At 50.1% G+C, this 21,565-nt stretch overlaps 1 protein-coding gene and 1 non-coding gene across 2 annotated transcripts in view; one reads left to right on the top strand and one right to left on the bottom strand.

Annotated features, from left to right (window-relative positions):
* Positions 1–21,565, top strand: part of ASAP3 (ArfGAP with SH3 domain, ankyrin repeat and PH domain 3) — a 47,439-nt gene that overhangs the window by 4,945 nt on the left and 20,929 nt on the right. Inside the window, 4 exon segments of the mRNA XM_043909209.1 lie at positions 16,483–16,555; positions 16,638–16,783; positions 19,733–19,807; positions 21,125–21,174. Of these exon segments, the coding sequence (XP_043765144.1) occupies positions 16,483–16,555; positions 16,638–16,783; positions 19,733–19,807; positions 21,125–21,174 (344 nt within the window).
* Positions 13,559–13,665, bottom strand: LOC122699054. Its single transcript, XR_006342540.1, has one exon. It is a non-coding gene; the product is annotated as a U6 spliceosomal RNA (small nuclear RNA).

Genomic DNA, 21,565 nt, shown 5'->3' with positions numbered 1-21,565 from the left:
AGGCTGTCCCTGCCGAGGGACACAGTGGCCAACGTTGTGCAAGGAAACTGCTCCATGCCAAGCCCCACATTAGGCCCTGGGTAGACACATTGCTCATTAAAAGAGACACAGTCTCTGCTCTACTGAGCTTATAGTCTTCTGGCAAAGACAGACAGTAAATAGGTCAGTAATTGCACATGTAATAAATGTCATGGAGGCTCATCCTCCCTGTCTAGGCCTGCCCTGAGGTTTGGTTCTGGGTCCTCATCTCTGCAGGCAATCTCATCCATACCCATGGGTTCAGTCTTCTTCTGTCTTCGGATGACGCATGTGAACCTTTAGCCCAGACCCTCATGTCCAGCTGCTCGCCTGGCTGTTTCACTTTCACTTGGTCAGTGTGTCCGAAGCCACTTCACAACTTCTGCCCCAGGCTAGCCCTTGCAGTTTTCCCTTTTCAGAGAAAGGTCCTTCCCTCTCTTCTGTTACACAAGCCAGAAGCTCCATGTCCTTCATCCCTAAAGGTCATCGGTGCTAACGTCTGAGCATCTCTGTCTGCTTCTCTACATCACGACGCTGGTCCACGCCACTGTCACCTCTCCGCTGGAATGCTGCGCTGGCCTCCTAACCTGTCTTTCCACCTTTACTCTGGCTCTGTTCTCCCTAACAGCACTGTGTTGCTGTCTTTGGCAGCATACATCCTAGATACATTTTACATTTATTTGCATGATTAATTTATCAAAATCTGGTTTCTCACTAGATTTCGACTTTCATGAGACAAGAACCTCTCTCACCAGTGGACCCCTAGTGTTGACCATAGCACCATAGCAGGAGCTCAGAAAATATCAGTGGAATAACAAATAATGAAACGAAGAAACCTGAAAAGGAGCATTAATAGGGAATAATGGTGTGAGGGTGCTCCAGTTGGAGGGACAACTTAGGGAACATCTGAGTTAGTAAAGAACCCAAAGTGTTTTTGACACTGAAAGAAGGCCAGAGGATCAGAAGCATAGCCTGGCAAATGGAAGAGCCACCCGGATGAATTTGGGAAGCAAGGGCCAGATGATCTTCAAGTTTGTAGGCCCTGGTGGCAAGTCTGGATTTTATTTATTTTGCAGGCAAGCAACATGACCCAATTTATATTTTTATTTATATATTTTTAACATGTGCTTCTTTTAATATTTATTTATTTGTTTGGCTGCCCTGGGTCTTAGTTGCAGCGTGCGAACTCTTAGTTGCTACATATGGGATCTAGTTCCCTGACCAGGGATTGAATCAGGGCCCTCCTACATTGGCAGCAAGGAGTCTTAGCCACTGAACTACCAGGGAAGTCCCCTTCAACTTATATTTTAGAAAGCTGGTTATCAGCTGCTGCATGGAGACTAGACTGGAGGAGTCGGGAGAAGACCCAGGGAGGCTGTTGGCAGTTGTTCATGGAAGAGACGATGGTGATTGTGGGGAGAAGTGGTTGGGGCTGTGGTTGGTGGAGAAGTGGGCAGATTCTAGAAGGATTTTATAAGTAGTGACAGCAGGATTTGTTGATGGAATGCATGTGGGGAGTGGTCAAGAATGGTTCCCAAATTCCTAACAGAAGAATGCCATTGCCCCTTCCTAGGAAGAGAAATCTGAGACAGGAACAAGTTTGGAGGGTAGTCAAGAATTCTATTTTTACATGTTATAGGTTTTTGAAACATTCAAGCGGAGAAGTCAAGAAGACATTTAGATATATTCATTTGAAGGTTCAAAGGACTAGGCAGGAGATACACATTTGAGAGTTGTCAGCATTGAAATGGGTTTCCCTAGTAGCTCAGACGATAAAGCATCTGCCTGCAATGCAGGAGACCTGGGTTCGATCCCTGAGTCGGGAAGATCCCCTGGAGAAGGAAATGGCAACCCACTCCAGTATCCTTGCCTGAAAAATTCCATGGACAAAGGAGCCTGGTGGGCTATCGTCCATGGGGTCGCAGAGAATTGGACATGACTGAGTGACTAACATACACACACAGCATTGAGATAATGGGTTTCAAACTTGGATCTGTGTAAGCATCACCTGGCATCGTTCCCAGAGAGTCCTACTGAATAGCTGTTTCTTACTTAGCCTTCTTTTTGCAAGTAACAGAAACCAACCTGAGCTGATTTAAACAGAAAAGAAGTTCACTGAAAGGGAATATTCAGTAGTTCACAGGATTTCTGGGAAGCTGGAGAACTGGGGCAAGGCAGCAGGCGGGATCTCAGCCAAGCCACTCTACTGAGCCAGTCTGGCGAGGACACTGCTGACATGCATTAATGCCACAGCTTGTATCACCGCTGTCCCCTGGGGACTGGGGACCTTCACTGCTGCTACTGTTTGTTATTCAGTCACTCAGTCGTTTCAGACTCTTTGTGACCCCACAGACTGCAGTGTGCGAAGCTTCCCTGTCCTTCACTATCTCCCAGAGTTTGCTCAAACTCATGGCCGTTGAGTCAGGGATGCCATCCAACCACCTCATCCTCTGTCGCCCCCTTCTCCTCCTGCCCTCAATCTTTCCCAGCATCAGGGTCTTTTCCAATGAGTTGGCTCTTCACATCAGGTGGTCAAAGTATTGGAGCTTCAGCTTCAGCATCAGTCCTTCCAATGCATATTCAGGGTTGACTTCCTTTCGGATTGACTGGTTTGATCTCCTTGCTGTCCAATTTTGCCATCAGTATCAGAATGATCTTCCACTCTCTCTGCTCCTGATTCAAAGTCTGCATTGAGTGCCTCTGACTGGCCAAGCCTAACTCCTGCATTCCTGTACCCTAGCCTCAAGGGAGTCTGGAAATCATGAATTTGGTCTTGGCAGCTTTTGTAAAAGGCAAGTTCTGCTGAGGCTTGCGTAGCAAGTAATTTCCCAGGTGTAGGAAAGAGGTTTAGATACCAGTCTGGCAGAAATGAGAAATGTCCTTGGCAGGTTCACGAGCCTGCAAGAGAATGTCTGGGAATCTGCATCTTAACCAGCACCCCAAGGAGATGCTCATGTAAGTGATCTATGACCTACATACTGCATTTATTGCATTTAATGCATCTAGTGTTTAAAGAAGTGGGAATAGATAAGATCACCCAGGGAGAGGAATGAAGACAGTCTGGACTCAAGCTCTGGGGAGCTCCAGATCTGACGGGTTAGGATGGGAAGAATAGTTAATAAGGGAGATAGAGGCGCTGTCAGGGAGGAAGGAAGGAAATCAAGAGAGTACAGTGCCTCAGAAGCCAGGGGAGGGATGTTTCAGTGAAGGAGCAATGCTCAGCTCTGTCAGATGTCCAGAGGTCAAATAAGAAAATGACAGAGCCATGACTCCTAATGTTGGCAACTTGAAGGTCATTGTTGACCTTAAGAACCTTCAGTGCTATTTTAAGGTCACCTTAAGTGACCTTAGTGCTATTTTCCCCTCCCCACCGGCCTGGACTAATTTGAGGGGGAGACAGATGAGAAATTTTCCTGAGAAGGGAAGTAGAGACATGGGATGCTGACCAGGGACCTGGGCCAAGATGGTTTTCCAGGCCAGACTTAGAACCCAGCTCCATCTGAGCCCAGCCTCTTCCCACTCCAGGCTGCCTCTGCACAAAGACACAGGGTCCTCCTGGAGTGTCAGCCTCAAGCCCAGTCTCGCAAAGTCTCCTTGCCTCCCCAAATTTCAGTCTTTGGGCCCAACTTCCTTGCTTGGTATTCAGCTGTTTCTGGCCACCAAGGTGACACAGGCAGGTTTGGGGACAGAAACTGGAGTTTTAGGTCAGAGTAGAAGGGAAATGCTTTCTGCAAAGTCAGTTTGGTAGTATAGTCCTCAGATATCTTTGCTAGAAGATTCCTTTGATAGGCTCAGAGTATATGCAGCAGTGAAGCCCACAGGGGCACAGTGTGTTCCCCAGACTCTGGGGCAGGGCCTTGCGCCCCCTTTGTCCTGGGAATTTGGGGAGTGGGCCTCACCATGAAGGTACAGGAGGCTAAGCTGGGAACAGCTGCTAAAGGTTTTCTTTTTTAAAAAGTATTTTATTTTTTTGGCTGCACTGCATGGCATGTGAGATCTTAGTTCACCAAGTGGGGATCAAACCAGCACCCACTTCTTTGGAAGCACCGTGTGTTAACCACTGACCACCAGAGAAATCCCTGCTAAAGTTTTTCTAACTGGGCTTGGTTTTGACTCTGAGCTTTCAAGAACTTCAGATGCTGTTGGCTCCACCCAGACCGACCAATCAGAATCTCACAGCGGTGAGACTTGGGCAAGGGTACAGGCAGAAGTTCCCGAGGCAACTCTGATGAGCAGTCAGAGTGAAAACTATTAGGGTGAGCTGTGCGTGCTCACTTAAGGTTTGTTACTCATTAAGTACTATTTATTGAATATCTGCTGTGTACGAAGGTGAAATGCTAGTCTCTGAAGGCATAGAGATATCAAGGTACCCACCTGGGAGGGAGAAGAACTCATGCCCATGGAAAGATGAGTGACAGCCGGCAGCATATGGGGTGTGGCTGAGATCGAAGGAGAGAGTCCTGTAACTGAAGTCAAGCAGACTTGGGTTTGAATTCTTATGGGTTATGTGACCTCAGGCACATGACTTGAATTGTCTGAACCTCAGTTTCCCCATCTGCAAATCAGAGTGGTGATAACTGTCTTATGGGTTTTTTTTTTGAGGGGATTACATATAAAGCCTCTAGCATCTACCTGGCGCATAACAGATACTTAATTTTTTTTAATTCTCTTTTACTGAAAACACAAGTATCCCTGCTTATAGAATAGTTAAGTAGATTTGTAACCACAGAGAAAAGGGGAAGATCATTGCAATAGGGATGAGGTAATTACTGTGAGTAAGCACTAAAATTGTGTAGTTCTGGCACCAGAGCAAAATGAGAAATCCTGTGTACCTTGTGGGTGTCCGGGAATGAGTAGCTGAGCCTGATTCTGGACGAGACGGGTTGTCCCCTCAGCTCTCTGCCCTTTGCTCTCTCCCATCCATTTCTTTCCACATCAAACATTTCTTGAGAGCCCTCTCCATTCTCAGTCCTGGCTGCACATTACAATCCCCTGGGTTGCTTTTAGGTTGTTTGTTTGTTTTTTTAATAGAGATAAAATTCACATGACACAAAATGTACCATTTCAATCATTCTAAAATGTACTATTCAGCAGCCTTTACTCACAGGGTTGTGCAATAATTGCCACTGTCTAATTCTAGAACATTTCCATCAGGCCAAAAAATACTGTGCTCATTAGAAGTCACTCCCCACTATGACTCCCTCCAGCCTCTGGCAACTTTCGGTCTCTACGGATTTGCCTATTCCAAACATTTCACGTCAGTGGAATCCTACAGTATATGGACTTTTGTATCTGGCTTCTTTCAGTTAGCTTAATGTTTCCAGATTCTTCCATACCCACCAGGCAATGTTATAAGCATTTCCCACGTACGTATTTACTCTTGTAATCCCCATCAAAGGCACAGAGATGAAATAGCCCAGGAAGCAGAATTGCCAAAGCACATACAGGATGTGCATGCAATATCTGCAGCATACTTACACTAAGAATTATTCATTGATTATATGAAATTCTAATGTAACTGCGGGTCCTGTATTTATTTTTGATACATCAGGCAACTCTGCTAGCAGTAAGTGGCCAAGCCAGTTATTTGGACCTGAGCAGGTCAAAGCACGTGGGAGTGCCTCACCTCTCACTCCCCCAGGGACTCTGACCTAACAGGGTGTTAAGTCTGAAGTCAGGCTCTTGGCTCCCTGGTTTTTTTAAGCACCCCAGGTCTTTCCCCTGATAGCCTGGGGTTGTGTCTCAGGCCTTGGAAATGCAGAGATGTCTGCTATCTTCTTCCATGCTTCTTCCTGGCTATCTCCCATGATAGCCAGGGTGGCTATCATGCAGGCCTCCCTGTGTCCCTGACACTGGGCTAGGTGCTTAAATGTCTGCTGGCATTCAGCCTTATGAGATAAGTGCTATTTTTATACCCTCAAACAGATAGGGATATGAAGGCTCAGAGAAACTGAGTCACTCGCCACAGGTCACACAGCTAAGAGAATTAGAACTAGAATTTGGACCTCAGAACAGTGTGATGTCCTGAGTTCTTAACCTGTTGCTTTTTCTGTGTTCCCATAGGGCCCTGCTAGTATTCATTTACTCATTCATTCATTCCACAAAGGTTTACTGCTGCTCATGTGCCAGGCCCTGTGCTGGGTGCTGTGGATATGAAAGCAAACGAGCCCATCCCTGCCCACCCCCCTTGTAATTAATTAATTTTTAAAAATTCTGGCGGCTCTGGGTCTTCATTGCAGCGCGCAGGCTTTCTTATGGCAGAGCACAGTCTCTAGAGCGCCGGTTCAGTAGTTGCAGCAAGTAGACACTCTAGTTGTGGCATTCTTAGTAGCTCCAGGCATGTGGGATCTTACTTCCCCCAACCAGGATCGAACCCCGGTGCGCCTCCACTCCAACCCGCCCGCTGGCAAATTCTTATCCTTGCCCTTTTAGTGTTTTCAGCGCCGGTAGAGTCAGAAATGGTAAGTAAGGGCCACGATTGCTCTGATAGAAGCCTGTGGTGGGCCCGGGGTGGCTTAAAGTCAGTTCTGCTGTGGTGGGGGGCAATGACTTGTAAGCTGAGTGGGGAAAGATGGAGTGTTTACTAAGCAGCATGGCCAAAGGTCTAACAGCTGGAAACAGCCAGGGGCACTGAGGAAGCTGCAGAGCTGGGGAGGACCCGGGTTCAAGGGGTTCGTGGTGACTGTCAGGTGGGGGCAGGGAAGACTTCGCCCAGGCCCACAAGAGACCCCAGAGGACCAGAGGCGTGGGGCCCCTGCTGCCCTGTCCGGGGTGGGGTGGGGGGGGACAGGCTGTGTTCTCCTCAGGGTTGGGTGGAATTCAGGGCTCGGGGCCAGAGGTCAGATGGGAATCTACAGCGATCCTCGGGCAGAGTTCTTGCTCTCTTAGCTCATCTGTGCCGAGCAGTCTCCCGAGGAAAATCCCAGCCAGGAAACTTGGGGTTTGTGGAGGCCTCGGTGCACACAGAGGGTGCGGCTCCCTTCCTGCAACCCCTCTTCCCCACCCCCCCAACCCCAACCCCGCTTCCCATCCCACCACCCTGCAAGGGGCAGCTGGTGAGGCTGAGTTGGCAGGGCTGGCCAGGTGCCCAGGCTGGGGAGACGGCTTCAGGGGCCCGACCGCGGGGGCACACGGCCAGCCACGGGCTCCAGCGGCGCAGGAAGGAAAACAGCGAGAGACTGCAGGACCCTGAAATAATAAATGTCGGAGCTGGCAGGAGCCTTCCGTGTCACCGCCCAGCCCCTCGTTCCAGACAAGGAGTTGGCCCAGGGAGGGAAGGAGCCTGACTGCTCGAGGTCACCGCGGAGGCCGGGGCAGACCTGGGACTTGCGGTGGAGGCCCTCCTCCTGACTGTCGCAGCCTGGATTCGCGGTGCTGGGGATGGGGGCTTATCTAGATGAAAGTCGTTTGGAGACATTTGCTCCTGCTGGTGGGGTTTCGAAGGTGGCGCTAGTGGTAAAAAAAAATAAAAATAAAAAACTCATCTGCCAGTGAAGGAGATGTAAGAGACACAGGTTCGATCCCTGAGTCAGGAAGATCCCCTGGAGGAGGGCATGGCAACCCACTCCTGTATTCTTGCCTGGAGAATCCCATGGACAGAGGAGCCTGGCGGGCTATAGTCCACAAGGTTGCAAAGAGTCAGACAAGACCAAAGCCAACTTAGCATGCACGCTCCTGCTGGTGGCCCAGCTTGGGGAAGGCTTACCGAAGATACTTAACTCAGCTCAGAGTCCCGGAGCTTTGACCAGGAAGGGTCATGTCTGTCAGCTCTAGATTGTGCAGGTGGGGAAACTGAGGCACAGACAGAGGAAGGAATTTGCTCAGAGGGATGCAGAGGGGCTGATGGCAGAATCAAGCCTAAAATTCAGTGCTTCCCCTCCTTTCCCTCAAAATGTTTCTGCATTGCTTCCAAAGATGCCTGACATCTGCCGTTAGAAAAAACATGGCCTAATTTATTAATAATCTTCACAGCCATCCTTACAGAGTTGAGTGGGGCTCAGAGAGGGGTGCACGTGAGAGAAGGCTCTGGAGCAGAGGGTGCTACTTACATGACTCGGAGCCAGTTGCCTCGCTTCCCCCAGCCTCATTTTCCTCATCTGTAAAATGGGGGAGGATATTAACTACCTCATGGGAATAAACAAGGTAACAGAAATAAACCAGCATTCAGTAAGTGGGGGTGGTGGCTGGATTCATGTGAGTAGATCCTCCTGGGAGCTTGGAACCCAAGCGTTTCCTGTTGGTGATCTGCTTTAGGCTGGGCTGGGCTGTGCTCTCCCATCACCCAGTCAAGCCTGAGGTTCAAGGTTGCACCCCTTTTCTCCCACTTGGGCCTGGGTCTGCAGATGTGTCCCTGAGTCAATCTTTCTACCACAATAAATTTTTTTTTGGCCAAGTCGCGCAGCTTGCAAGATCTTAGTTCCCTGACCAGGGATTGAATCCATGCCCTCTGCACGGGCAGCACAGACCCCTAACCACTGAACCACGAGTGAAGTCCCATCTACCACCAGAATTTATCGGGTCACTCTTCTCATGTTCAGAACTCTGCAGGACCTCCCCATCACTCGTTGGCTAAAACCTAGAGGTTTGGGTTAAATGCATGGATTCTGAAGCCCCATACACTGGGCTTCTGTCTAATCCCACCACTTACCAGCTATGTGAGCTGGACAAATGCCATAACTTCCCTGGGCCTCAGGTTCCTCATCTGTAAAATTTCTGGGATTGTTGACATCATTTCGTGAAATAACGCAGAGTCTGTCACGTTCTTAGAAGAAGCCTGGCACGTGGCAGTGATGTAAAACCATCCCCTGGCTTCTCACTAGGAACATGGGCTCGCAGCGGGTCATGCGGGGTCCCACTTAGCCTGAGGCCTCACTACTCACCACTTCCCCAGCAGCCTGGTAGGTGCCTGCCACATAAGCTCCAGGCTGTTCCCCAAATGTGCTGATGCTTCTACCCAGGGACTTTGCCAAGGCGCCTCTCCTCTCTCTCTCTCTTTTTTTAAATGAATTAATTGGGCTGTGCTGGTTCTCCCTTGAGGCACAGGGGACCTCCGATCTTCATTGCAGCCTGTGAGAGCTTTAGTTGTGGCCTGTGGGATCTAGTTCCCTGACCAGGGATCAAACCCAGGCCTCCTGCACTCGAAGCCCAAAGTCTTAACCACTGGACCACCAGGGAAGTTCCCTCTCCCCTCTTAGAGTTGTCTTCCCCGTCTTGCTTTTCTCCACCGGTGTCTCTTCATCTTTTCAAGGCTCCGGTGAAGCGCTGCTTCATCCCAGGGTAGGGTGGGTACTCCTGTGCCCGCCTCCCCCTAACAGGCATCTCTTCTGCTCCAGCCTCACCCAGGCCGCCTCAGCCCTTGGCTGAGCACATCCTTGTCTCCGTTTGACCTGACCGTCTCCTCTCAGAGCACAGCTGGACACTCAGTATGTGTGGACGAGCCCCTACTGTGTGCCGGCGAGTCTCCTGGAGACCTTACCCCAGCCCTGCCTCGGCCCCGCTGGGCAGAGAGGGGCAGCCTTCAGATTTGAGGTCCCAGAGCAGATGCTGTTTAGGGAGTAGAACTGAGCTGGGATTGCCTGGAGGTGGGATGCTGGCGAATACTTCCCAGTCCCACCCTCGCCCCTCCTTGCTGGCCACCCATGAAGGGCCCTGTGGGGCTCCCTGCCTTCCTCTGGATCTGCTGGTTGGGCAGGAGGGTGAGCAAAAGCAAACTTAGGGCATGATACGAACAGGACAGCTCACATTTGCAAGGGCTACAAACTTAGCCAGTCTTTATGATCCGAATCCCAGTGGAAGGCAGCTGAAGCAGGAGTGACTATCATTCCCTTTAAAATATATATATATTTATTTATTTAATTGACTGACTCAGGTCATGCGGGATCTTCCACTGCTTGGACTCTCTAGCTATGGCACACAGGCTCCAGTTTGGGTCCCTGGTTGGCCTCTGCCACTTTCTGGCTGCGTGAGCTCAGGCAACTTTCTTCACCTCTCTGAGCCTCACTGACATCAGCCAGATGGGAGTAAAAGCAATACCTGCCTTATCGGGATGTTGTGAGTCTTAAAGGGTGGATGTCAAATTGCTTTGCAAACTGTAAAGCCATGTGCAAGTTTTGGATTTATTCTTTCCTTAGTTTGTTTGCATTTCCAGTGAGAGCTGGGGCCAGAAACTGACCTGAGCTTTTGTTTTGCAGTCTGTAAAATGAGGAGATAATGTTAGATTATCTCCCATATTCTGTGATTTAGTCTCTCAAGGGACGACATCATGGTCCAAAGCAAAGGTAGAAAATGGTTTTCATCTCCTGTGCCAATTATAGTTTGATAGGTAGAGGCTGCCTGAAGAACTGCCTTAATAGAATGATGAAACAAAGCCAGTCAGTGGGGAAAAATACTGTGGTGGGTTAATCATGGCTCCAGTGGTCATGAAATCCCACAAAAGAGGTGCCTATGCCCTGTATTATAATAGTCCAAAGGAATGAATGTCCAATGGTGAAATTTAATCTGCAGCTCCCAAGGCCTTAGCTTTAGCAGCTCTGCCCCCTGGATTGGGTCGCCATGGTTACCGCAGCTGGTTCTGAGAACCCACAGGACTGAAGAATGGCTCCTATTGATGAATCCTGACCCAGGAAGGGGACATGCAGAGGGCCCTTCCAAGCAGGGAAGCTGGGCATGGCCCTAGTGCTGCCATCTGTGGTCTTTTGCTGCAGTGAGGGAGAGCACAGTGTGTGAGTGTGTGTGTGTGTGTGTGTGTGTGTGTGTGTGTGTTTATGTCTGGGATGGGGTGTGGGGCTACATGGAGCTGTTTCACCAACTGGAATTCAGACTTTGTCCAAGCCCAGCCGGGCAAGGCTGCCCGAAGGACTCCGCTTGATTTTCTAAGTTCAGACATGTCCCCGGTTCTCTGAGTTTCGCCTCCCTCTGCCCAGTGCCTGCCCAGACTCTTGCGTGAACTCTTAGCTTTGAGAGAAATCTAAATGGCCATCCCTGCTGATCCAAAATCTGAACCATACTCTACCACCCGAAGTCCCTGAATACTTCCAACTCACTGTTTCCAGCGTCGGTTATTCTTCCTTAGGAACTTCTTCCTCTGTTTGAGCTGATGTGTGTTTCTGTCTCTCTAACTCTACCTGTCAGTCCAGGGAATCCTCTTCAGGATCAACTTCAACCAATCTGTTTTCTCTCTAGTAGGACAGCTGTTGGCGTGTTTGCAGAGGGGGCCCAGCCGCTACTGTCCACTTCCTTTTCTCTGGCCAGGTCTCTCTCTGTCGCTCCCTCCTCCCTTCCTGTGTCAGGGGATGTTGAGGGGATGTGGTAAAGATGCTTGAGCTGAGATTCAGGCTCAAAGGCAGATCCAGCTCCAGGATCAAAGGAGCCGTGTCTCTGTGGGGCCGCTTGCTCATAATGAAAGAACATTGGCCCTGGACTTGGCCAGACCTGGGTTTAAATTATGACTCTGCCGCTCTGCAGTGTTATGTGACCCGGACAAACCTGGACATGCTCCTTCCCCTGGCATTTTCATCTACAAAATGCAGATGGTGATGCCTACCTCAAAGTGTGGCTGGAAGAGTGACAAGCAAGAGCCTGGCCCAGAACGCTTCCTCAGGCACTCAGGACCTCTAACACCTTGCACTCTGGGGCTGCCCAGTGGCAGAGGTTGCACTGTGCTCCCTCGGCACCGTGCTTCCCACATCTTGCTGAGCAGGCTCATGGGTTTGGGGGGAGGTATCTTCCATTATCTCAAGGAAAGTTGAGAAATCCTCAATCAAATTCAGTTTCATTTTGAAATGGATAGTATTATTAGCAATCAAATAATAGTATCCTAAGCATTTCACCTATGTATGTTCATTTCATTTCCCCAATAACCCTATGCAGTAAAAATGATTATCATCCTCATTTTTCAAATAGGGAAATTGAGGCACAGAGAGGTCACATAGCAAATATCTAAATGGAGCTGGAATTCAAGACCGAGTAGTTTGGGGCCAGCTTCATAATTTTAGCCATGATGATTTACTGCATCTCTGAAGGGTAGAATTAAACCAGTGATCCCCAAACTTTAGCTTGTGTCTGAATCACCTGGAGGGCTTGTTGAAACGCAAATTGCTGGACTCCACCTCCAGATTTTCTGATTCAGCTGAAGAATTTGCATTTCTAACAAGTTCTCAGGTGATGCGATGCTGCTGACCCCACTTTGAGAATCACTGACTTGGGGATTAAATAGACCCCCTTGAGTCCAGAGACTAATTTTTGTTTTTTCCTAACCTATCCAGTCACAGGAATGAGGAATGAGGGTTGATCTCATACAGAGGCTGAAAACAAACCACAGTAAAAATCATACTCATATTTTCCAAATGCCTCAAGCCTTGGCACATGCTGTTTTGTCTGCGATCTCATCTAAGCCTCACAGTAACTCTGTGAGTTAAGTGGAGAATGGATTTTTTTCCCCGTATGATGTTATCTTTCTCCTATTTTAAAGAAGAGGGGATGTGGCTGGGCTACTGTCACCCAGGGAGATAGTTTTCAGGAGACTGGGGCTGGAATCTCAGCTTGTGACTCATCATACTATGGTAGACTCGTTACAGGAGTTCCAAAAACCTCTGTGCCTTTCTCCAAGTCCCATCCCATTCCCAGGCTATGATCAGAATTTCCTCCTTAAAAATGGGCTTCCCAGGTGGTAAGGAATCCACCTGCCAATACAGCAGATGCAAGAGACATGGGTTCGATCCCTGGGTTGGAAAGATCCCCTAGAATAGGAAATGGCAACCCGCGCCAGTATTCTTGCCTGGGAAATCCCATGGACAGAGGAGCCTGGCAGGCTACACTCCAAGGGGTCACAAAGAGACGTAATTGATCATACACACACGTGACACAGGTCACCCCTTCCTTTCTTTTTTTTTTCTTCTATTAATTTTTTTTCTTTATTTCTTAGAGCAGTTTTAAGCTCACAGCAGAACTGAGTGGAAAGTGTAGAGAGTTCCCATATACCTCCTGGCCCTATACATACACAACCTCTCCCGTTATATCACTATCCCACGCTGGCATGGAATATTTGTTATAATCAGTGGACCTGCACTAACACATCGTTATCACCTAAAGTCCACAGTTTGCATTAAGGTTCACTCTTGGTGCTGAACATTCTATGGGTTTTGACAACTGTATAGTGAGATGTGTCTACTATCATAGCATCATACAGAATAGTTTCACTGCGTAAAACTCCTTTGTGTTCTACCTATTTATTTCTCTCTCCCTCCAACCCCTGGCAACCACTGATTTTTTACAGTTTCCATAGTTTTGCCTTTTCTAGAAAGTCATATATTTGAAATCATATAGTATGTAGCCTTTTTAGATGGGCTTCTTTCAAGTTTCCTTCATGTATTTTGTGACTTGATAGCTCATTTTTTTGTTGTTTTCTTTTTTATTGTCCTATTTTCAATTTCCTTGACTCATGTGCAAGTGTTAGTATTTCTATTTTTTTTAATTTATTTATTTTAATTGGAGGATAATTACTTTACAATATTGTGATGGTTTTTGCCATGCACCAACATCAAAAAATATGGAACACCTCACAAATTTTCATGTCATCCTTGCACAGGGGCTATGCTAATCTTCTCTGTATCGTTCCAATTTTAGTGCATATGCTGCTGAAGCGAGCATGACAGCTCATTTCTTTTCAGCACTAAATAATAGTCCATTGTCTTCCAAGTTTTGACAGTGATGAATAAAGTTGCTATAAACATCCATGTGCAAGTCTTTAAGTAGAAATAAGTTTCAACTCATTTGAGTAAATACCGAGGAGAGCAGTTGCTGGATCATATGGTAAATGTCTCTGGTTTTGTAGGAAACTGTAAAACTGTCTTCCAAAGTGGCTGTGCCATTTTGCATTCCTCCCAGCAATGTGTGGTAGTTCCTGTGGCTCCACTTCCTCACCAGCATTTGGTGGTGTCAGTGTGTTGGGTTCTGGTCATTCTAATAGGTGTGTAGTCCCTCCCTTCCTTTTAAAATATACTTGCTGGAAGCTAACACATGAAATGTCCGTTACATACCATTGGTCAGAACTCTGTCATGTGACCACATTTAGCAGCAATGTAGGCTGGGAAGTGTAGTCTTTATTGTGACTGGCCAAGTGGCCATTTGAAAAGTCAGGGTTCTAATTGCTACAGGAAGAAAAGAGAACGGGTGGAGAGCCAACCAGCAGCGTCTGCTCTACTGCAGGGAAGAGAGGCCCTCTTAAACTAGTTTGAGCTGTAAGGGGAATTTGTTGGTAGATTCAGGGGTATTCCGTGGAGGCCCAAGGACAGGAAGTATAGAAGGGCCCCTGAGAGTGAAGGATCTGGGAAGTTGTCAGGAGCCAGGGCAGCTCTTTTCTTGTGCCTCTCTGTGGCAGGGTGGGTCTCGTTTGCTTCTTTCTACACATCTGCTTTGTTCTTTTCTCTTTGCCCATGGTAGGGAAGGTGTCCACCTTAAACACTTCCAGTCAGTTAGCTAGCTTTCCAGAATGTGAAGCAGTGAAAGTGAAGTCACTCAGTCGTGTCCGATTCTTTGTGACCCCATGGACTGTAGCCTACCAGGCTCCTCCGTCCGTGGGATTTTCCAGGCAAGAATTCTGGAGTGGGTTGCCATTTCCTTCTCCAGGGGATCTTCCCAACTCAGGGATCAAACCCAGGTCTCCTGCATTGCAGGCGGATTCTTTACCAACTGAGTCACAAGGGAAGTCCAAGAATACTGGAGTGGGTAGCCTATTCCTTCTCCAGCGGATCTTCCCAATCCAGGGATCGAACCAGGGTCTCCTGCATTGCAGGCAGATTCTTTTCCAACTGAACTATCAGGGAAACCCAAACTAAACCCTTTATGTGCATCATCTCATACGTACAATCCTCATAATTGTCCTGAGAGGTGGGCATTATTATTTGCTGCATTTTACAGACAGCTGATCAGGGAGCTCAGAAAGCATAGGAGCTTGCCCAAAGTCACACAGCCTCTGGGCAGTGGATCTGCCCTTCAAGACCAGACCCCTCTCCCTCCAGAGGCTTCCCACATCCCCAAGGCTTCCAGAACACTCCGTTGCCTCCAAGATCTGTGTCCTATGAATTTCGTTTAAAATCTTTGCAGATTCCATTCCAAATATGTTTGCTAACCCTTGGCACATTGAAGTAACTCTTTGGAGATCACATTTTGATCCCATTATAGTCACTGGAAAAAATGTAGTGGGGCTGGGATCAAGATGGGGCCATCATGTGTGGATGGAGCACTGTCCCAGGGCACCCTCTGGAAGCCCAGCTCAGCTCTTGCCCCACTGTTTGACTCTGGGCAAGACTCCCCTCATCTTGGCCTTGGTTTCCTCACCTGTGGATCTGTGGGCCCTTTGCAGCCCTAATTCTGTCATTTCCCACTTGACTGCATTTCATGAGGGTTTCATGAGACTGGCAATTTCTCTACCCCACTAAAACAGGAGTGGGTCTGGGAGGTTTCCATCTGGGTTGAGCCCTCAGGAAAATGTGACTCCTGCTTCTCTCCATTACATCTTCTGGCTACCCTACAGTCTGACTGTTTGTTCTGCAACCCCTGGACTTTGGGGTTAGGTTGCCAGATATCGTCCCACCAGTTCTGTCCAGGGGGGGCTCAGTGTTCCCTCTACCCTCCTCACCTTCCCCCCTCCACTGGTATCCCAGCCTCTTCCTCCTCATCCTCACATGACTGCTTATTGAGCCTGGGGTGTGGTGAACAAGTGTTCCCCAGCTGAATCTTTCAAGAATATAGAGATGTCAGGACTTCCCCTGGGAATGCAGAGGTTCAGAATCTACCTTCCAATGCAGGGGATGTGGGTTCAATCCCTGATCAGGGAACTAAGATCATGTGGGACGGCATGTGGGACAACTAAACCCACGCGCCGCCAACTCGAGAAGCCAGCTCACCACAACTAGAGAGAAGCCAGCACACTGCAACGAAAGATCCCATGTGATGCAACAAAATTACCCACATGCCACCACTAAGACTTAACCCAGCCAAATAAAATAATAAATAAGTATATAGAGATGGCCACATTCTTTCCTCTGGTATTTTGCTAAGTCTCGTGTATATATTCAGCAAACCATTCATTCTCTCAGCAACTCCCTAGTGTCATCCCCGTTTTGCAGAGGAGGCGTCCGAGGCTCAGAGAAGTGAATAGATGTGTCTAGGTTGACACACCAGTTAGTGTCAGAGCCGACATTCAAACCCAGCCGGGCATACCCCACGACGCCACGTGCCTTGGGATCACTGCCTTTACTTGTCCCGCAAGTCTTCCTGGAGCGGTGTGACTGGCCCGTGGCTTCCTGTGTGGTCTGGGTGAGGGAGGGTGGTCTGTTTATGTTTGGTGAGGGTGCAGGGGGGCCCTAGGGAGGAAACTCTGTGTGTGTTTGGAGGGCGGGATCACGGAATCGGGCAGCCCTCCCAGCTGAGCGTCCCTGAACCTCTGTTCACATTTGCTTCCAGGTGCTGGAAGGAGACCAGGCCATCTTGCAGAGAATCAAGAAGGCCATGCGTGCGATCCACAGCTCCGGCCTTGGTGAGTGAGCCTGCCGGTGGCAGCCTGGCCAAGGGAGCCCCGTCCCCGGCCTCAGCCCGGACCTAACTCTGCGCCTCCACAGGCCACGTGGAGAACGAGGAGCAGTACCGAGAGGCCGTGGAGTCCTTGGGCAACAGCCACCTGTCCCAGAACAGTCATGAACTGTCCACCGGCTTTCTGAACTTGGCCGTGTTCACCCGCGAGGTGGCCGCGCTCTTCAAGAACCTGGTGAGGCCCTGCGCCTCCCCATCGGCCTCAGCCCAGGCTCAGGGCAAATCTAACCTGGTGGCTTAAAACTCTGACCGGGAAAGGGCTGGTTTCCATCCTTCTTTCAGCTTGCCCTTGACCTCTAGCCCCCCTTGACCTCTGACCCATGACCTGAGGTCCCTTTCCACTTCTGACCTCCCGTTTGCTTTCTTCGTCCTCTCTGACTTCCTGTCGGTGTCTCCCCTCCCCTTTCTCCCTCCCTGCCTTCCTCCTCCTCCTCTGTGGTGAGCACCCAGGAGCAGCGAGGTCTCACAGTCGGGAAGAGCCCAGTGAGGGAGGGCTCCCTGGAGGAGGCTTGAGAGAGGGGAAGGCCAGCTCTGGTTCCTGTCTTTGCACCACCGCCTCTCCTTCACCGGCTTTGTACTCTGCTTTCCCGAGCACACCTACTTTGCCCCCCAAGCCTAGCACGCGCCTCCTCTCAGTAAACCTCTCACTCCTGCACGTGGCCCGGTGGCCTCCGGTTCCTTCCTGAGATGGCTTTGTTCCCAAGTCCGCACCTCGAGGCCACCCCAAGACCCCAGCTCTTTCCGGACACAAGCACAGCTCTCAGCACTTCACGGGTGTTCACATCCATCCTGGCGCACAGCCCTGTGGGGTTGGTTTTACCATTGTCCCCTCTGCACCTGCTAGGAGACTCGGACGTGAGGTTAAGTGCCTCACCTGAGGTCACACAGGTGGAGTTGAACCCAGCATCCGAGCATAATTAGCCTGCTGGTATTGCCTCCCAGGAAAACCCCTCTCCCCACTCCAGGCTCCATAGCTCTAGGGCTGGCTTTCATGGCTGAAGACCCACCAGGGCCCTCCCTGGCAGGCGAGGACCACATCATCTGTGTAAGGCAAGTTGCTTAGTGATCAAGCACCCAGACATCAGGCTTAGACTCAGGCCTTGAATCCCTGCTTTGCTGCTCACGAGGTGTATGACTCTGAGCAAGTCACTCAGTCTGCTTGAGCCTCATCTGTAACAGGGGGATGAAAGAGACCTCTGTGGTGGTCCAGTGGATAAGACTCCGTGCTCCTACTGCAGAGGGCCAAGTTTTTATCCCTGGTCAGGAAGCTAGATCCCACATGCTACAACCAAGACCTGGCAAGCCAAATAATAAATAAATATTTTTAAGAATTAAAATGGGGATAACAATGGTTCCCACCTCACAGAGCAGGGATGAGGACTTCTCAAGTTAAGTGCCTGCTCCAGGGAAAGTGCTCAGTAAACGTTAGCTAATGCCATCTGTCATCATTGTAGCTCTGTGTAGCACTGTCTTGCACGCTGTCCTGCAAGTAGAGGCCTTTAACAGTGTTTGGGTTCAACTGAATCAGTGAACAGGGGCTCCTTTGTCTTTACTCCCCCTCCCCTTGTTTTGGTCAGACTAATGTTTGTTGAGGGTCTACTCGGTGGTGGGCACTGTACCAGGGCCTGTGACACAGAGAAGAGTCAGGCTCTGTCTTGGAGAGCCATAGAGTCCAAGCGATGGAAGCTGAGGTGTGAGATGACTCCAAGCAAGATCAGCAGTGTGGCACAAACTCAAGGACCCAGCAGCTTGGGTCAGAGGCCTAGAACTGCCATGGCTCAGAAAAGAGGAGATCAGCATAGGCCATGGGAAGAAGTCATCAGGAAGGCTTCCTAGAGGAGGAGAAACTTGAGCTATATCTTGACAGGGGGGCTGAAATATCACATAGGCTGTTTTAAGTTGCCAAATCACAGAAATTCAACTCAACCTAGGTTTTTTCTTTTCTCCTTTTTTTAAATAAGTCTTTTTCTCTCTTCCAATCTTTTTTACTTCTTTTGGTCATGCCACACAACTTGTGGGATCTTAGTTCCCCGACCGGGGATTGAACCTGGGCCCGCCTTGGCTCTGGCCATGAAAGCCCTGAGTCCTAACCATTGGACCACCAGGGAACTCCTCAGGCTAATTTTTTGTTTTATTTTATTATAGTTTTATTTTTGGCTGTGCTGGGTCTTTGTTACTGCACTGGCTTTTCTCTAGCTGCAGAGAGCGGGGGCCACTCTAGTTGCTGCGCCTGGGTGTCTTGCTGCAGGGGCTGCTCTTGTTGCAGAGCACTTGAGCCTCAGTACTTGCAGCACCCGGGCTCGGGAGTCGCGGCTCCCAGGCTCTAGAGCACAAGTTCAGTCGTTGTGATGGACAGGTTAGTTGCTCCAGGGAATGTGGGATCTTCCTGGATCAGGGATCTAACTCGTGTTTCCTGCATGGGCAGGTGGATTCTTTACCACTGAGCCACAACGGAAGCCCCTCGAGGTTGATTTTCAAAAAGAGAATTCACTGACCCCTGTAATGGGAAGACCAGACGTGCAGCTGGTTTCAGGCTCCTTCTCTTTCCGTTAGGGTTTCTCTCTGTCTCTGCCCAGGGGGCAGGATGGCCCAGCAGGCCCAGCTTCACACCTTGCAGAAGCAAGACATAGTCTTTCTCTTGTGACTTTGGCAGAAAAGTCCCAGAAAGTGTCCTGATTGGCTGGCTTGGGTCACGTGCCTGTTCCAGAGCCCATCACAGTGGCCCCCCGATGGAGCACTCTGGTCAACTGGGACTCCATGGTCAACCCACGTGACCGTAGGGAAAGGGTTCTCACATTACAGGGGAGTGGAGAAACTCGCCAGACAGAAACAACAGGTGGGCCACACAGGTGGACCTCGGAGTCTGGCCAAGGAGCAGAGAAGGGCTGACGGCGATGCAGTGGAGTGGGCAGTGGGCGGACGAGGCCCATCAGTCGGGGGAGGGCAAGAGCTTTCCCAGGAGTATGACCCGCCACCCCCGTGTACCCTTCCACTTTCTTGTCTTTCTCTCCCCTGCCTCCTTCACCCCAGTGCTGTCCTGGTGATGCTTCACTGTACCCTGAGCCCTCTGGGGCTGGACAGACGTTCGCTCAAGGTGGGGTGTGGGGGTCTCTGCTTCTTCCAGGTTCAGAACCTGAACAACATTGTCTCTTTCCCCCTGGACACTCTGTTGAAGGGGCAGCTGAGAGACGGACGACAGGTGAGTTTCCATGTGGGGAGGGGTGCCCCGAGGCGATGAGATGGAGCGAGAAGGGGGGCAGGCAGGAGACCATAGCAGGGGACAGGGCTGGGCTGAGGACGGAGGCCACGTGAAGCTGTCACGGTGGGTGTGCTGCTGCTGCTGCTGCTAAGTCGCATCAGTCGTGTCCGACTCTGTGCGACCCCACAGACGGCAGCCCACCAGGCTCCTCTGTCCCTGGGATTCTCCAGGCAGGAATACTGGAGTGGGTTGCCATTTCCTTCTCCATCACAGTGGGTGTGCTGTCCCCATATTATTGACCCCCAGGAAGACAGGAGGGCCCAGGTCTGGGGTGAGCCTAGGTGAGCCAGGGCCCTTTTGAAAATAGCTCAGGGAATCACAACAACCCTGTGAGGTGTGTTCTGTAGGTGCTCTCATCCCCATTTTGCGGTTGAGAAAATTGAGCCTGGGGGGCTTGATAACCTGCTTACAGTCTACCCAGCTGGTCAGTGGAGGAGCCAGTATGCTTACTGTGCTCTCTGCACCAGGCAGCCCCTGGCTGGAGGCAAACGGGAGCTCAAAGAAAGTGACAGGATAATCTCCCTGGGAAGTCTGCTCCAGAAGGCCCAGGGGAGGAGTCATCCCCCCTTCCCCACCCCAACCTCCGCAGGCTTCCCTCCTTGCCCCTGGCTAAGCAACAGCCTGGAAACCAACCAAACCAGACCGGCAGCTTTTTCACCTGGTGGACTGAGACACCTTAAGTGTCGGGGCTGAATGTTCTGAAGGGTGTGAGCAGCCCGCTGGATGGGGCCCAGGCAAACTAGGCCAGGGATCAGCCAGGTCTCTCTGGCTTGCTGTGTGTCCTTGGGTAGACTTCTTAGCCTCTCTGTGCATATGTCCCTCAACCTGTACCTTCCTGTTGAAAGGATGAGCTAGAACCAGGCAGGAGAAAACAGTGGGACAAAGTTAGGGGAAGGATTCTGATCTTTATCCTCCCTCTTCTTCCTCATGGTGATCTCCATCTTCTAACGGAGGGGACTCAGGGCAGACCCCCCCCCCAAAAGCCCCAATAACCTAGGCCTGAACCTACCAGTTCAGACTGATTACTGGCAACTGTGGGAAGAGGTCAATTGGCAGAAGGGGTTCCACTCTGAGAAGTGGGTCAGTGGGGTTTAATTTGGTGGTGAGGTTTGCAGTCAGGACTAATGTGAACATGGGTTGGTTGGAGGGTAGCTCTCAGCCTGCAGACACAGGGTCCCCCTAATTGTAGCAAAGTGTCCTGTCAGTTCCAGACCCCAAGACCCTCTTTGGGCAAATTGTTTTTTTTCTGAACTACAGGATTCCAAAAAGCAGCTGGAGAAGGCATGGAAGGACTATGAAGCCAAAATGTAAGTGACTGTGGCCAGGGTGGTTTGTCTGGGAGAGTGATGCTTCTGTTGCAGCAGGAGGCTGGATGTGGAGAGGAACCCAAGTGCTACCAGGGCGTGTCACCCGGAAGTGCATGGCATCTCAGTCTCCAGAAATGTTTACAGGAGGGGGTTGGTTTATGCCCAGACCTTGAAAGGAGTCTGGGGGCTTGACCACGAGACAACCAAGGAGGAGCTATTATGAAAGGACCCCAAGATGCTCCTCTCAGAGACCCTCCTGCTTGGTGGTGCCAGCGTGGGTAGAGAGGCAGAAAGGAGCATCCATTCACTGAACACCTCCAAGTGCCAGACATCCCTGCTCACACTCACCCAGCCCTCTGAGGGAGATATTAGTATCCCAGTTATCACAGGA

This window comes from Cervus elaphus, chromosome 8, assembly GCF_910594005.1.
Source record: "Cervus elaphus chromosome 8, mCerEla1.1, whole genome shotgun sequence".
NCBI classification, from domain to species: Eukaryota; Metazoa; Chordata; class Mammalia; order Artiodactyla; family Cervidae; genus Cervus; species Cervus elaphus.
Note: the sequence above shows the minus strand (reverse complement) of the source record. Positions and strands in the feature narration are given on the sequence as shown.